The sequence below is a fragment of the Misgurnus anguillicaudatus genome, chromosome 10, assembly GCF_027580225.2.
Source record: "Misgurnus anguillicaudatus chromosome 10, ASM2758022v2, whole genome shotgun sequence".
Taxonomy (NCBI): Eukaryota; Metazoa; Chordata; class Actinopteri; order Cypriniformes; family Cobitidae; genus Misgurnus; species Misgurnus anguillicaudatus.
The window spans coordinates 11,729,492-11,746,274 of NC_073346.2; the positions used below are offsets into that span (position 1 = coordinate 11,729,492).

The 16,783-nt window shown below is 35.9% G+C and overlaps 1 protein-coding gene and 1 long non-coding RNA gene across 3 annotated transcripts in view; one reads left to right on the forward strand and one right to left on the reverse strand.

Annotated features, from left to right (window-relative positions):
- Window positions 1–16,783, forward strand: part of adcy2a (adenylate cyclase 2a) — a 165,292-nt gene that overhangs the window by 135,215 nt on the left and 13,294 nt on the right. For both annotated transcript variants that reach the window (XM_073871868.1, XM_073871869.1), the window contains exons 8-18: window positions 41–199; window positions 344–476; window positions 608–772; window positions 935–978; window positions 2,512–2,592; window positions 2,687–2,756; window positions 2,927–3,024; window positions 9,620–9,704; window positions 10,633–10,770; window positions 11,789–11,908; window positions 15,940–16,124. In XM_073871868.1, the coding sequence (XP_073727969.1) occupies window positions 41–199; window positions 344–476; window positions 608–772; window positions 935–978; window positions 2,512–2,592; window positions 2,687–2,756; window positions 2,927–3,024; window positions 9,620–9,704; window positions 10,633–10,770; window positions 11,789–11,908; window positions 15,940–16,124 (1,278 nt within the window). The remainder of the gene's footprint in view (window positions 1–40; window positions 200–343; window positions 477–607; window positions 773–934; window positions 979–2,511; window positions 2,593–2,686; window positions 2,757–2,926; window positions 3,025–9,619; window positions 9,705–10,632; window positions 10,771–11,788; window positions 11,909–15,939; window positions 16,125–16,783) is intronic.
- LOC141367213 (uncharacterized) lies at window positions 6,217–7,270 on the reverse strand. The gene is made up of 2 exons (XR_012371449.1): window positions 7,002–7,270; window positions 6,217–6,539 (listed from the first exon to the last, which is right to left on the reverse strand). It is a non-coding gene; the product is annotated as an uncharacterized lncRNA (long non-coding RNA).

Sequence of the window (16,783 nt, forward strand, 5' to 3'; positions counted from 1 at the left end):
ACGTCATTCCTTATTTTGCACTACTCTCTTTTCTATATAGGAAAGTACGGGACGCCACTAATGTGGACATTAACATGCGGGTGGGTGTTCACTCTGGAAATGTTCTCTGCGGTGTGATTGGCCTTCAAAAATGGCAATATGATGTCTGGTCACACGATGTGACTTTAGCCAATCACATGGAAGCTGGTGGTGTACCTGGGTAAGCCATTGTGCTTTATCAAACCTACCTTAAAAAGGTAAGGTGTATTTAGTAATGTTCAATGAACTAACTTGTTTTAAAAGGAAATGAGTGAACTGAATCTTGTGGAAATTGTATTAGTAATTGTTCATTTGTTTCGAGTAGACGAGTCCACATCAGCTCAGTTACACTCGAGCACTTGAACGGGGCGTATAAAGTTGAAGATGGAGATGGGCAGGAACGGGATCCTTACCTAAAGGAGCATGGAGTTATAACGTACTTGGTGATCAACCCAAATGTATGAGAAAAACAAAGCAAATTCCAGTTTGCAAAACTATGAGGGTGTGCATGGGATAAAAATGTAATAAATAAATATAAAATGTTGTTCATAACTTCAGTTGGGAAATTTTTCTTCAAATTGTCTTCTAGGCTGAAGGAAATCACTACAGACCCAGAAACACCCTGTATGGAACCAAGATGAGAGCTTCGGTCCGGATGACCAGATACCTGGAGTCCTGGGGTGCAGCCAAGCCTTTTGCCAACCTTCACCATCGAGACAGCATGACCAATGAGAACGGCAAGATAAACACTGCTGTGAGTGTCCTATGACTTTCTCGAAAGAAAAATAAAATTAAAATTCACCACAGTTAGTTAGTATAATGTAAAATAAATCAATGAGGCCTTTGTTTAAGATCTAAACACTAGGATGTCACCCTTACCTCTAAAACTACTCACCAGCTAATTTCTTATTAACAGGATGTCCCAATGGGCCAGTATCACTTTCAAAGACGATCAGAGAGGTGATTTATACTCTTCATCTGTACTTTTTCTGTCACTGCGGTTCTGTTTTGTACCTTTACAGTTATACAATGCATAATACAATGTTGTACCTTTTTGGGTACATGACTGTACCTTAAAGGAATTCTTCACCCAATTTAGATATAAATATATTATTAAATTGGGTCACCTACAGTATGTAGTAGAAATGTGACGTTTTTTTTAGAAATTGGTGCCTTCTAGGCTGAGAAAAGACAGAAAATGTGTTTTTGGCTCATGTGGATGAAAAACACTAAATCCCAGAATGCACTGCTTCCGGTCTACGAGGCCAAGCCTACCAGTTTGAGAGGGCAAGCAGGAGGGAGGGACATTCAACTAGGCTAGCTACTAGCAAGTTTACTCGAAAACTGAAATGACACCAGTTAACGTGTGATACCGGGATGTACAGTCAAAACCAGGAAAGGACAAGCAGTAAGTTTCCATCATTTACGAAGAGAGCCTTAGCGAAAAATCAAGATGGCTGACTCTCGTTTTGATTCATGCTTTTCCGAATGGACTCGGCAGTCCAACCCCTATGGGCAGGTTGAAAACATACAGAAATAGCTCCTTCTACTGTCTGTAGTCTTTGCCTCTGGCCAAAAAGTCGTCCGATGACGCAAAAATCTTCATTTTGCGACATCTGAGGACTTTTTTCCAGAACCAAAATACAGATATCTCTCTTCGCAGGGGAACATGAGGGAGGGAAACACGGTCATTCAGAAATACTGCCGGGTTTCTACTGATACAAAGCTAAATCGCTGAAGTATCCCTTTAACTCATTCACCGCCAGCCTTTTTGAGAAAAGTTGCCCACCTGCATTTTTGTGATTTTAACAAAATTTTCACAAAATTCCTTGCAGGAAAAATTATTTTCTATAAATATATAAACATACAAATTATATCAAATTAAAGAACACACCCTCTGCTTTCAAACAAACAAAATGGGGAAAAAACGTTTCATTATATATTTACTTTTTCTACTTAATTTAACGACTGAAATATGGATATTTCTCTTCAAAAATACAACATTTTGAGCAAAAAGCTTAAAAAAATGCGTTTTTGTAAAGGAATTTATGTTAGAGATCAGACTCAGAATGACTATCAAACATAAAGGCAGTTAAAATAAATCATTAAATCTTTTTAACTTCCGTTTTTGATAAATTCGGTTTGGCGCCATCTGGTGGATACAAGCGGTATTACACTTTCACTTTGAAATTCGTCCAGAAAGGCATATTTATTTGTTAAATATGAACTCATAAATGACGAGATAACTCGTCAATGGCGGTGAATGAGTTAAGGACCTATTGTGTACCTTTAAAGGTCCCCTTAACATTTAACTGGTACACAATAGGCCTTAGGGTATATTTAAATGTGTTGTATAACCATAAATGTACACAAAGAAACCTCTGAGGGTACCACCCCAATGACAGAACAGGTACAGTTTTGTACTTTTGTTTCTGATAATGTGTTTCTAATACTGCTTGAGATGAAGTCATTAATAAGTCGATGTCTTTTCAGAACCAAATCTCAGAAGAAACGTTTCGAGGAAGAACTGAACGAGAGGATGATTCGAACTTTCGATGGCATCAATTCTCAAAAGTAGGTCAACTCGCATCTTTTACATAAGTCGGTATGTAAATTTTCTAGGTCAGTTTTTTGCCTTTATTTTTAATCTGTTTTTTTATTCCAACAGGCAGTGGCTCAAATCCGAGGACATCCAAAGAATATCTTTGTTTTTCCACAATAAAGCATTGGAGAAAGAGGTGAGCCATTGTTTACTTGAGTTACAGCCATCCATAGTTTATTAATTATACATCAGCATATCAATAATTGAATCGCAGACCTACAGAATTAGAGGGAAGAATCAATCAACTGAATTAAAGCAAACGAGTGTTGGATGTTGAATGAGAACAGTGTGTTCTTTTCCCTGCAGTATAGAGCCACAACCCTGCCAGCCTTCAAATATTACATCACCTGTGCCTGTCTGATATTCTTCTGCATCTTCATCGTGCAGATCCTGGTCTTGCCCAAGTACGTTCATTCTTCATAAGCCACAGACATTGCTCTGGTGGTTATTTTAAGACATGTGACAGGTTAGGTTAAAGCATTTAACATCCCTGTGGTATAACTGGGAATAACAAACCTGCAAATGTTGCAACTGGCCAATCAAAATCAAGAATTCCAACAAGTTGTGTAATGACTGCACACATACTGTAATAGTATAAGATGTTTCATCATCTTTTCAGAAACTTGAATTTCTCTGAAATCACATTGTAACTTTCAGAGATCAAAACTTTCGCCACTATCCAAAAAAGGGATTTTTTTGAAATTGTGCCTCAAAAATGACTCGCAGCTAAACACATTTCTCAGATCAAGTACACTGAAAAAAACAACTTGTAAAATTTACTTTAAAAAATCCTCGTAACAATTTGCACAAACTTTTTTAAAGTAAAATTTACTGCTTTTTATAAGTAAAACTTACCTACTAAAATCAAATAAAATTTACTTAAAATTGCATGATAAAACATATGTTAAATAATTAATTAAATGTAACTTAATTATTTTATTTAGAAGTTAGATTTATTTTAATCGTTTAGGTAAAGTCTATTAGTTTTTTTTTTGAAAATTGAAGCATTGCTGTCCTAATAATATTAAATAAATCGTATTTTCTGTTTGTTATTTTCTTTAACATATTCCTATGGACCTAGTTATTTTTAGTGTTATAAATGGCATCATAACACAAAAATCATGACTGACAACGAGTCAGTCATTGAATAAACTTGATTCGGAACAGAAACGCACACAAACTGTGTCTCTGACATGCATTATCAGTACTGTGGAGAGAATTACAATACAATGTTCTGAACAGGGTTCATGTAAAGAAACACTGATCACCTGAATGGTGACTTCACAAAATTATTATTTACAACAAAACAACATCAATAATATAAGAGCTTAAACCTTTATGACATTTTGCTAACAAAAGTTAATTAAAGTTAAAGTTCTTATCAGTTCTTATTCTGTGATGAAGCTTAAAAAATAAAAATATTCAGGCGCAAAGAATTGTGGGTATTCCTTACAACATGTGCAAATAAATAAAAAGTAAATTTTACTTAGATTTTTTAGTTTAATGGATTTAATATTTTTAAGTAAAATGAACTAAGATTTTTTACTTGAATCTGCTAAAGTTTTTGATTAAAATTTACTTAATTATTTTAGGACTATGTGCAGTGATTATAAAACAGTTAAATAATACAAGAAAATATCTAATAAGACTTACTATTCCCACACAGTTCATTTTTTACATGAATTAATTGTGTATTTATCATCATTTTACTTAGGAAAATCTAGTTCTCAATAAATGTTAATATTATTATGTAGAAATTATGAGAGTTAATCTAATAAATATTACTACACCAAAAAGTTCGTTTTTTCAGTGTACGCAAATTTTGTATATTACTTAAAGACACAGCAATAAACAGACCTAGCTAAAGTAATATTTTTTAGTTTAATGTTTAGGGGCTGTAACGATTATTTTTACTCATGCATGAATTGCTCGTCTTCAAAAAAAATATTTCAGCAGTAATTCCTACATGAAATGAAAACTTGGGGTCTTGGCTTTAAATGTGTATACTTTTTACTTTTAGAATGTATTGTAACAGGAAGTAATTAACCATCAAAGACACTCTGACACAATGTGATGGGGTATGGGGTTGGTTGTCCTATTCACCTTATTCCGACACGCCCCTTTTTAATTCTTCGCTCTTCCGCATTTTGTCAACCGACTTCCGCTGCTAATATGGCACAGTGCATTCGGTGGTTAGTTTGGGGGTTAGAAGATTGTTTGTAGTTCACTATAACTTTAGCCAAATGACAAATATCGCTACTGCTGTTAATGTTTTAAATTAGGAGCACGGAGAAAACTTCATAAGACGCTCGGATAGTCTTATATCGTCCTATAAATCGTCTCGTGGTTAGACGATATGAAGCGGCCGCGGCAAGTAACCTATGGGACATATTACCTCGTCCTGTCAGGAGTTGATGGATCAGCATTGGAAATTATTAAAGTGCTTATGCCTACCAATATTTACACAGTGATTTCGTCTTTTTTAAAGCAAATGTGCACCTGCAGTCCAATAACTATTTCGTTTTTATGTGGTACCATGATAGAATTAATTTGCAAACTTGCCAACACTTATTCCTTCAAATCAGGAGACTTAAATCCTTTTAAGTGGAATCTACAAAGCTTACATATGGTTTAAGAAATTCCTTATAGATAATATCTGATCACACTGTAAAGGTTTATATAACTGCATGGCAGGTTACATCTGATCACATAGTAAATGTTTAATATAACTGCATGACAGGTAACAGCTGATCACATAGTAAAGGTTTAATATAACTGCATGACAGGTAACAGCTGATCACATAGTAAAGGTTTAATATAACTGCACAACATCTGATCACATTGTAAAGGTTTAATATAAATGCACAACATCTGATCACATTGTAAAGATTTAATATAATTGCACAACATCATATCACATAGTAAATGTTTAATATAACTGCATGACAGGTAACAGCTGATCACATAGTAAAGGTTTAATATAACTGCGCAACATCTGATCACATTGTAAAGGTTTAATATAACTGCACAACATCTGATCATATTGTAAAGGTTTAATATAATTGCACAACATCTGATCAAATTGTAAAGGTTTAATATAAATGCACAACATCTGATCACACTGTAAAGGTTTAATATAAATGCACAACATCTGATCACATTGTAAAGGTTTAATATAATTGCACAACATCTGATCACATTGTAAAGGTTTAATATAAATGCACAACATCTGATCACACTGTAAATGTTTAATATCACTGCATGACATCTGATCACATATGAAGGTTTAATGTAACTTTACAACAGGTAAAGCAAGACCACCCTGCAATAAATTAAGACACAGCTTTATCGGAGTCATCAGGAGCTGATCTCAAGTGTTTATCTGGAAGCTGTTGGTGTATGTACTGGTAAAGTGCTTGGCGACTGTGTAATGGATGCAATATCAACCCTCTGTAAAGCTGAACCAAAGATGGTTGTTTCTCAGCAGAGATATGTACATTTGTGCCAGCTCAACACATTGAAGCAGTTTCTCGGACAGGGTTTACGGGACTAGGATTTAATTATATTAGGACATTTTAGTTTTTACAATCAAACTCTACAAAAAAACAAGACTGGTGCACATCTTGTGACAAAACAATGGCACTCATATATGTTGAGGTATGTCAGTAAAAGGTGTTTTTAAATTATTGTAGCTCAAATATGCATTTTAGCCTGGGACCAGCATAAGCCCTGTCAGGGAAACTGCACCATTGTTTTCCCATATCAGATGTAGGTTGCTTCAGGTTGAGTTGTGATTTTAAAGTGAAGTTGTGGTCAGAGACGGATGGATCCTCCCATTGTGTTTCTGCATCACAGTTTAGGAACATGTTGATTGTATCATCCTCACAGTTGTCCACTGCATCACTAAACATCAATGCATCTGTGAAAACAATATAACCATAAACATTTTTATGTTAGTATTTAAAATAAACTTGCATCATGAGAATTAATATACAAATGGCACCCATACTTAAACAGAACAGTGTGTAAGAGAGAGATGCATTAAAAAGAGACAGTAACATTATACACACAACCTCTACCTTCAGTGTTAAATAATACGTTGTTTAATAGGTCATTATCAATATCTGAATGAGAAATGAACTGACATTCTAGCATCTGAAATCTTAGTAACTTGTAGGAATCACGTGGGCTACTGTAAGAATGCAATGTACTATAATATCTCGTTGTACTATCGTAAATATAAAACTATAGGTGGACAATTAAAACCATTCAAATAGTTGCATTTTATAAACTAACGTTCCTGATCTTAAGTGTATTTGTGAACGGACTTCACAAATCCAACTTTAGGCGAACGAGCACAAAGTTAGCTAAGATAGCTTACCTGAAACTGGCCACCTTTTCAACACCCGGCGTGGTTTAAAGTTACCGGAACATCGTAGTCGAACCATAACTTTGGATAAAGGTGTTCCTCAGTTGGCTTAAAATTAGTAAGAAAGAAACATAAAGGCGCTCGAGTGAGCTTTTTAAGCTTAACGCGTCGCCTTCAGTCACTGCCTCAGCTGCTCATCGTCTATGCGGCCGGAAGAACGTTGACAAAATGAGCGAAATGGCGCCGCCCTTGTTGTCGTGAAAAATAAGGTGAATAGAGGTTCAATAGGATTTCAGTGATAAATTGGGATCTGAAAAGATAATGTGTAACTTTTTAGTTTTTTAAGCTAGAAACTGCAAATAAGTTTTAATATGAATATCACCCCTATGATAGTTGTCATTAATGCCCATTATGTTTAAACAGTGGGATTTAAGTGGGCGTTTGTGAAATAAAAGTGTGTTGAGAAATAAAATGAAATAATTTTAAATGGTAAATGGTAAATGGACTGCATTTATATAGCGCTTTTAACAGACCTATGGCCATCCAAAACTGAAAACATATCTTAAAATACATCAGTGCCCTTTGTTTTGCCTCAGAATGCACAGGTAATGTTTTTAGTAAGGTATGTTTGTTTAAACTATAGTTATATTTCCCAATTAAACTCAGGTCTAGTCATGGTTTAAGCTAATCCCTGTCCGGAAAACCGCCCTATGAGTCGGAGTCGTTTATAACATGCATTTAAAAAAGCAACAAAAACATTCAAAATATTATTTTTTATCATGAAAATACCTGAAACAATTTGAAGAACAGCGATATAAATATTCTTATAGACATTTCCTGTAATAGCGTTTGTAATGCTACTTGTTCTGTGGCACAAAGGGAGTTTCTGCACGAGAGCACCCTCTGGCTTTGGGATGTGCTGGGATTTCACCGTAACACAGTATAGTTAAAATTCATTCATTGAGAAAATGCGCATTTGCACGATTAATCGTTGCAGCCCTATTAATGTTTTCTACATAAAATCATCCTAAAGAACATTCTGTGAAAATATAACCTTGATATTGATGGAGTAAGATCATGTTAAAGATTTAAATTATTTTATTGAAATCAAACTTTGATGCTCCTAATCCAGCTCAGTCACGTAATAGTCACGTCAATTTTTGATTCTTTTTTCATGATAGTCTCACGAATTTCTGTTTACTTGTCATTGTCACATATTGGTTACTCAACTGCTTTGTTCTATTTTCTTACCATTGTCGCTTCGGTTTAGGGTTAGATTTACATAAAACGACATCCTTACCCAAACCCAACTCTAACCAGGCGACAATGGTTTAAAAATCAGAAAATATAAAAAAAAAAAATTTTTTTATAAACCAATAATTAAAGTGACATCATAACGCAAACACCAAATCTTACCCTAAACCGAAGCGACAATGGTTTGAAAGTAGGAAAAAGCAGTTGAGTAACCAATACATAACAATGACATTCGTGATACGTTCACAAAAAACTCGGAAATTCGTGACACTATCACGAAAAAATAATCAAAAATATACGTGACTATATCACGAAATTTCGTGAGACTGGGTAGCCTAATCTCATCATTAGATTAAGAGACTTTTGTTTGGATTTCACAGACAGGGACACAAATGAGTGTCAGTACAAAATCCTTAAAGGATTAATCCAGATAATTTACTCACCACCATGTCATCCAAAATGTTGATGTCTTTCTTTGTTCAGTCGAGAAGAAATTATGTTTTTTGAGGAAAACATTGCAGAATTTTTCTAATTTTAATGGACTTTAATAAAACCCAACATTTAATACTTAACTCAACACTTAACAGTTTTTTCAACAGAGTTTCAAAGAACTATAAACGATCCCAAATGAGGCATAAGGGTCTTATCGAGCGAAACGATTGTCATTTTTGACAAGAAAAATAACAAATATACACTTTTAAAGCACAACTTCTCGTCGTGTAGATCTGGTCGTGATGCGCCAGCTGACCCCACTATGTCACCGCAATACGTCATGACGTCAAGAGGTCACAGAAGACGAACGCGAAACTCCGTCCCAGTGTTTACAAGCGTCTTGAAAGAGGACCGTTCCTACGTTGTTGTATGTCAACTGATACTAATTAATGTCTTTGTTGCAGTTTATTGTTTAAAATGGTCCGCAAATGTGCGTTTTATATATGTAACACGTGACCTCCCTACGTCACTACGCATTTACGTTAGGTCGCGCTGGACCGGACCTTGACGAAAAGTTGAGGTTTAGGGGTGTATGTTTTTTGTTTTTCTTGTCGAGGATGACAGTCGTTTCGCTAGATGGGACCCTTGTTCTTCGTTTGGGATCGTTTAGAGTCCTTTGAAACTCTGTTGAAAAAAACTGTTAAGTGTTGAGTTGAGTATTAAATGTTGGGCTCTATTGGAGTCCATTGGGGTTGGAGAAATTCTGCAATGTTTTCTTCGGAAAACATAATTCCTTCTGGACTGAACAAAGAAAGACATCAACATTTTGGATGACATGGTGGTGAGTAAATTATCTGGATTTTTCTTTTAAGAAAATGGAATATTCCTTTAAGACTTAATACTTTAGACTGATATATACTGTGCATATATTCTCTCTCTTTCAGGACCGCAGTATTGGGAATATCATTCGGATTGTCCTTTCTCATACTGTCTGTCATTCTGCTTATTTGCTTCATTGGCCATTTTCTGGTAAGTGTTCATTTGCAAAACATAATTGACATCGGCAGGAGGCAATCAGGCCCCTAGTTTTACCCAAAACAATAAAGCATTTTTGGTAATTTTATGCTGTTTGTTATTTGTGAACATGGTGGGGAACCAAATGTACCTCTTTGGCTTAATCTTTACTTAGTTTATTTTTCATACAGTTTGACCAAATGTTTCTAGAATGCATTGAGCACTTGATCAGATTTTGTTCACATTTACTGTATGCGTTCGGTAGACACGTTTATCCAAAGCAACTTACAGTGCATTCAAGCTATACATGAGTGTTTCCTGCGATCGAACCCACAGCCATTTGCACTGTTAATGCAATGAACAGAAACATTACAGAAATACTCAGCGTTTAATGTTGTGATAGCTTCTTCTGAAAGCATAAAGATTTCCCAAATGTAGAAGCATTAGAATGGGTTTAGGAAATGAAGTGAATCATGTATTCATTCTGCACCATAACCTTGTGAAAACAGTTTCAGATAAGACTATACTTATTTCCCATGGTATACAGTACACAAACAATACATTTCATCTTACTGAGCCATACAGTACTGCATCTTATATATACGATTCAGTTTGCTTACTGAAATCCCTTATTAAGAGTAATATTAAGAGATTCGGATTCTGATAAATCATATACATTTAAATACTGAATCATAATGATTAACAACATGCATGTACACACTACAGGGTTGGGTTAAGATTAGAGCTTAGTTCAGTGTTAGTTGCATGCAATTTGCATACTTTACCATTATTACTATAGTAATAACATGTGTACCAAAGACAATGAAGTGTTACCGATTCGTTTATTTGAAATCTCATAAGTTAAAGGATTCATCCCCTCATTGAATTTATTCACATGCATTATTACACTTGATGTTGACCAACATACGCCTCCCATCTACAGCAGTGCAATAAGACAGCCTCTGCATCTTGGCTCTGGATCCTGAGATCGTCAGGAATCATCGCCAACAAGCCCTGGCCACGCATCACCCTCACCATGGCAACCACAGCCCTCATCCTGGTCATGGCTGTCTTCAATATGGTACGCAACGGTAACACTTAACATTAAGGTTGTATTGGTAAACATTAGTAAATGCATAAACAAACAGTGAACAGTATAGTATGTATTATTCATGTTATAGTCAACACAGTTATTCATCTCAGTTCGTGCTGCATTAGTTAATGTTAACAGTTACAATGCTTGATTTTATAAATGTATTAGTAAATGTCGAAATAACATGAACTAAGATTGGTAATAAATGATGTAGAAGTATTGTTAAATGTTAACTCTACATGCATTAACTAAGTGTTAACATGGCAATGATCCAGGAATTTTCATATCAATATTTGTATGCATATGGTCGTATAAACAAGAAACGTTGAAGGTTTTAACTGCAGTGGCCTGATTTTGAGATCGTTGGCAGAGATGTGTGTCCATCTGCACACTGTCTGCAAATTTGGCCATTGCGCTCGTGCCATATGTCACTGCGTGTAAACAAACACGAGACATATTTGTCAGTTTCAATATTGTGACCAGCTAAAGAAAAGCATTTTAATTTTGTAATAAACTCTACTATATCAATAGGAGTTAAAATGACAGAGGGCTTTACTATATACTGGTTCTGATAGGTCAACTTATGTTATACTTTTATTAAGCATATAATAATATAGTATTACTCAGTTGAATAATTTATATGAATTATATATTCACAAGCTCGCATTAACATGTAATCGATAAGGAATGAGATAAAGCATATTTGGCGTGCTGTCCGAGGGGAGGGCTCTGAGAGTACCCAGAGTACTCCCCCCTCTTTAACTGGGATAGATGAAACTAGCTAAAAGTGAGGTGATGGGGTGCAGGAGGGATGCTGCAAAAAACTGTCAGAGGACGGCTATTTATAGGCACCTCTTCACGCTGATTGGTTGGATCACATGACCATGCTCCTCCCGAACTTATTTAAATAAACTTCATGTTTTCTGAGACACATTGTGGCGTGTGCACTGTGTATTTGTCTTTCATAACAAAAGCATTCAGGTAACATTTCTCTTTTCTCTTGCAGTTCTTTGTAGAAGAGAACCTGCCGCTGACAGATGAAGTTTATAATAAATCAAACGAGACGTTACTGCACCCTGATGGACGTCCCATACCTTACCTGGACAAAAACACCTTCTACCTTCCTGTATGTGTTCACTAGTTTTGTGTTTGTGTGTCTTTACTGTCATTTTTAGTTTCAGTTCTTTTCTATTGCACAATTTATTTTCGGCTCATAACAGCACCTTACAACATTTCAAACTTTCCAGATGAACTTCGAGACTATGATTGCTAATATCTGTCTGATGCAAATGATTTAAATGTCAGGAAATATAAACAATGCGCTTCAAATGAAAAATTGGATTTGCTATGAATAAATCAAACTGACTACATAAATAAGTACATAAAAGTACAATGGGGGAAATAATTGTGATGCTTAATATTAAACAGAACAAATGTTTTGTTATAAATAAACTTGAGTTGAAACAACACAGCATAGGTTTATTTATAACCCAATGGTTGGTTCTGTCTAATATTTACACAACCATGGGATAAAACCAAACTTACTATTTACTATTATTTATTAGTATAATAAAACTATTATTAGAGATGCACCATTTTTCCACTGATAGCCAATTGACCTTTCGCCGGCCCCTCCCCCAAAACGGCCATTGTCCAATCACACATCACAGCAACCGTTACTATGCGAGCACCTCCGACAAACATTCACGCCCGCAGCGTTTGTGAGCGTTGCATACAATGGATAAAACAGTGTGGACTGCCCCATTCAATGGATAAAACATTGTGGACTGCCCCATTCAGTTAAATGTGTCGAACATTTACGAAGCATAAATACGTCTGCACAAAGGTAAGGCTTACAGATAACTAGTTACAGTGTGGTCTAGATCTACTAACTAGGGGCAAGAACACAAATTGGACCAAAGTTATGATTACCATGAATATAATTGCCAGAATGTTAACCTACTCTCTATGCTAAATTTAATGAGTTATTTTGCCAACATTAGTTAACATGTTAGCTAACGCTAGCTACATTAGCTGCTGTTGTGTTGGGACTTTCAGCTCCCCAACTTTATTTTTCGTCAGTTTACGACAAAGTCGAACATAGCCCCCTTAACAATCAACTTTAAATAATTTGTTTTATCTTTCATGTAGCATTTTATGAACGGAAAACCTACCCCTGAGTTTCCCACTCCCGTAAATGCTGTGCAATTTTATTATATTATAAGTTTTATTTATTATATTATCTGTCCTGCAACTTTTAAGACAAAACAATTTCCTATTTGTGAAATCTATCACCATAAATAAAACATTATGATTCTCAAAACGGCTATCCTCAAAACAACAGACAGAGAAATGTTAGTTAGCTTTGAATGGCTTTGAAACACACGTAGGTTTAGCTAGCCAACATATCCTTGTATTTTAACAAAATAGCTACTCGCAATAGACATTAATAGACTATACCATATGAAAGATAACTTACTCGGCAGTGCAAGAGCATGACTGGTCCACAAGGCTGTGCTGATTGCATTTAGGGTTGCCAACTTTCTGAAATGGAAATAAGGAACGGTGTGGGGGGGGGGGTTGGCTGGGTCCGGTGACATGCCCCCACGGAAGGGAATTTTGAAAAAAAAAATAACCCATGAAATGAAGACTTCTGGTGAAAATAGTGGAAACTAATTCATAAATTTAGATAAATATATTTCATACAACTTCTTAGGCCTAAATATTTAATGAACAGCAAAGTATGCCTATTAAGTATACGAGACTGAACCACATAGATGTGAAATATAAAGGCAATCATGATCATTATGCCAACAATGAACCATGGTTTTGTTAAGTTTATAATACATGTAACGTTACGCCCTCTTCAAAGACCCCACCACTTTTTAAACCTTGAGCTATCTAAATCCATAATTATTTAATAAGAAACCCATCAGAAATGATTGACACATTATGAGACGGGAGGGAGCGGGACACAGGAACAGAGGGAGAGCACACTTTCTTATCAACTATATTTGAGTTTTAAAAATCCACATAATTACATACCATATGAGCCTAACTTTACTGACGGACAATGAACCTTGACATTGCTCCATCCTGTGCCCGCAGATTTTCGCTCCTCTTGTGATTATCTCCTCATGCGTGCTGCTTAATATCACACACTCCGCCGTGACAAACAGAAAAACCGCGACGGCATATGGTACAATTGGCCTTGTATTCATTGTCCCTCACACATTTCAGCCACGGGTATTTTCCCATTTAATTCTATATTTTTGTGCTCGTTTCTTTTTCGCCAGCTGCTCGGATGCAGCCATTTTTACATTTCCCGCTGTTGTCACTTGTCGTCATCGTTGCTATGATACGTGACATCACAATGACTGAAACGACCAATTAAAAGTTGATGGAGCTGCAAGATGTTAAAGCGCTACGCTGATCATAGACAAACAGAGGGAGAAATTACCGCACCCTCAGGGTTTTCTTATACAAATGACGCGGTCTTTGTTCATGGCTGACATATTATAAGCTATGTGTCTGTCATGTATTTGCACTGAATTAATTTTCATAAAATACGGAACAAACTGCGTTCCGTATCAGTTCAATACGGAACAAGAATTTTATGTGTCAAATACGGGACGATTCCGTATTATACGGAACGGTTGGCAACCCTAATTGCATTTGAGTTATAGGTCATGTGGTTTCTCATTTCTTGCGTGAGACCGGTAAGCATTAGCCTCGATAGTAGTCGTGTCTCCTTCATTGCATATTTTTATTTTTTGAATATATCCCTCCACTGCATACTGTAACCCCTTTTGCCTCGATCTGGAGGAAATCGCGGCGGTATTGCGCCAAAAAATATCACTGACACGCACGGGTATATCGCTTTCCGCCATGGCAATCTGTCGCGCTGGTCATTTGTTTGTCGGAAGTAGCAACAGTAACTAAGGGGGGCGGGGCTCGGCGAAAGGCTAATTATTCATCTGCTAATACAGCAACCCAGTATCACGAAATCACATAGTCACGTAAATTTGTGAGTCTTTTTTGTGACACTGACACTGACACGTTTTTCCACCTTTTTACATGAACGTATCACATATTTCTGTTTATGTGTCATTGTCACGTATTGGTTACTCAACTGTTTTGTACTATTTTCAAATCATTGTGACTTCAGTTAGGGTTAAGTTAACATAAAATGACATCCTTACCCAAACCCAACTCTAACCCTAATGCCAGGCGATAATGGTTTAAAAATCATAAAATCCTAACGCAAACACCAAATCTAACCCTAAACCAAAGCATCAATGGTTTGAAAATAGGACAAAACAGTTGAGTAACCAATACGTGACAATGACGTGTAAACAGAAATAAGTGATACGATCACGAAAAAGGCGGAAAAACGTGTCGGTGTCACGGAAAAGACTCACAAATTTACGTGACTATAGGTACATAATGTCGTGATACAGGGTTGAATACAGATATTTATGTGTTTATATTATCTTGCATTAACTAAATACTGAAGATTACATTTTCTTATTTATTTATTTATGGTTATTTATTCATATAATGACCATTAATATTGAACATTAAACAAGTGATGTTTCTTTTCATTTTCTATACACAGATCTCAAATTCAATGCATTTTTCTGTTGATTGACAGGATATATTGGCCATGACTATCGACTATAGCCGATAGTGTTAAAAATTGCGCAACTCTATTATTTATATTACTTTTTAAATTAATTTACTAACATTGCTTAAGCGTAAAGCAAAATCATTTATATTAAAGAAAAATATTTGTCTCCATATCAAACCCTGTAGGTTCAAAATTGCTTTCGCTTCCTTGCTTAAATTATATTTGATACTTAAATTAAGTTATACTCTGTTCATCCATCAATGTAAACATCTAATCTCAAGCACAGTTTGTATTTTGCAAAAGCAACATTAAAGTCCTCAATTGATTCTGTCAGTGTACTTAACTGATTGTTTACGCGGCATTGCACACGGTTTGCCACGCTGCTTTAAATTACCCTTGCTATTCAGTGGGTAAAGTTAATTTAGCTTATATTAGTAAAAAATCGTTTTTACAGTAAAGTATTAGTTGGACATCCAGTTACGATATGAGAAATGACCGTGTCAACTGTTGTGTTTCTCTACCGTCAGTACTTCATGTACAGCTGTATCCTGGGCCTGATCTCCTGCTCGGTATTCCTGAGGATCAACTATGAGCTAAAGATGCTCATCATGTTAACGGCAGTGGTGCTATACAACGTCATCATACTTCAAACACATGCGTCCCTACTGGACGAGTACAGCAAATACCTTTACAAAACAGAAGCCCTGGAGAGGTGAGTCTATGCATTAATTGCTCTATAAACTTATTGTTTCTTTGTTTGAGATCTTATATTCAGAGAGTACAGAGTTATGATAAATAAAGAAACACCCCAAGTGTCCAAGTCCAAGTGTACATGCAGAGCTTTATTATTTTCTCTCTTTTTATTAAAAACGTCTTCAAAGTCACTGAGCTTGCAGCTTTCGTATTTTTGTAATGCTGGTTTGAGGTCATATGAGGGAGTGATCTTAAACAGAAATCTTTCTTACCCTGCTCGCTCTCTTTCTCTTTGTCAGTAATCCTTTGAAGTGAATGCATTCTCAGAAGTGTGAAAGCTATTGTTGGCCAGCAGCCTAAACTTCTTCTGTGTCTCTTTTAGAATTGCATTATTACTGCTTCCATTAAGAAATAAGCATGTGGACAATGTACAAAGTGGGTCTGCATATTCATTCATCCCAACAAAAGACACAAAAACATCAACAGAATGCACAAAACGACACTTAAGATTTGCTTTACGCCCAACAGTTTTCTGAGGATTACAGATTTCTGTCGAGAATCACAGATGGATGTTGAAAATGAAATGCTGTGAACCAGCACAGACTTTACTGTTAATTGACAGCTGGGGTGGACGTGGTCTGCTGACCCTTCTTCAGCTACAGATGATATGATTTGCTT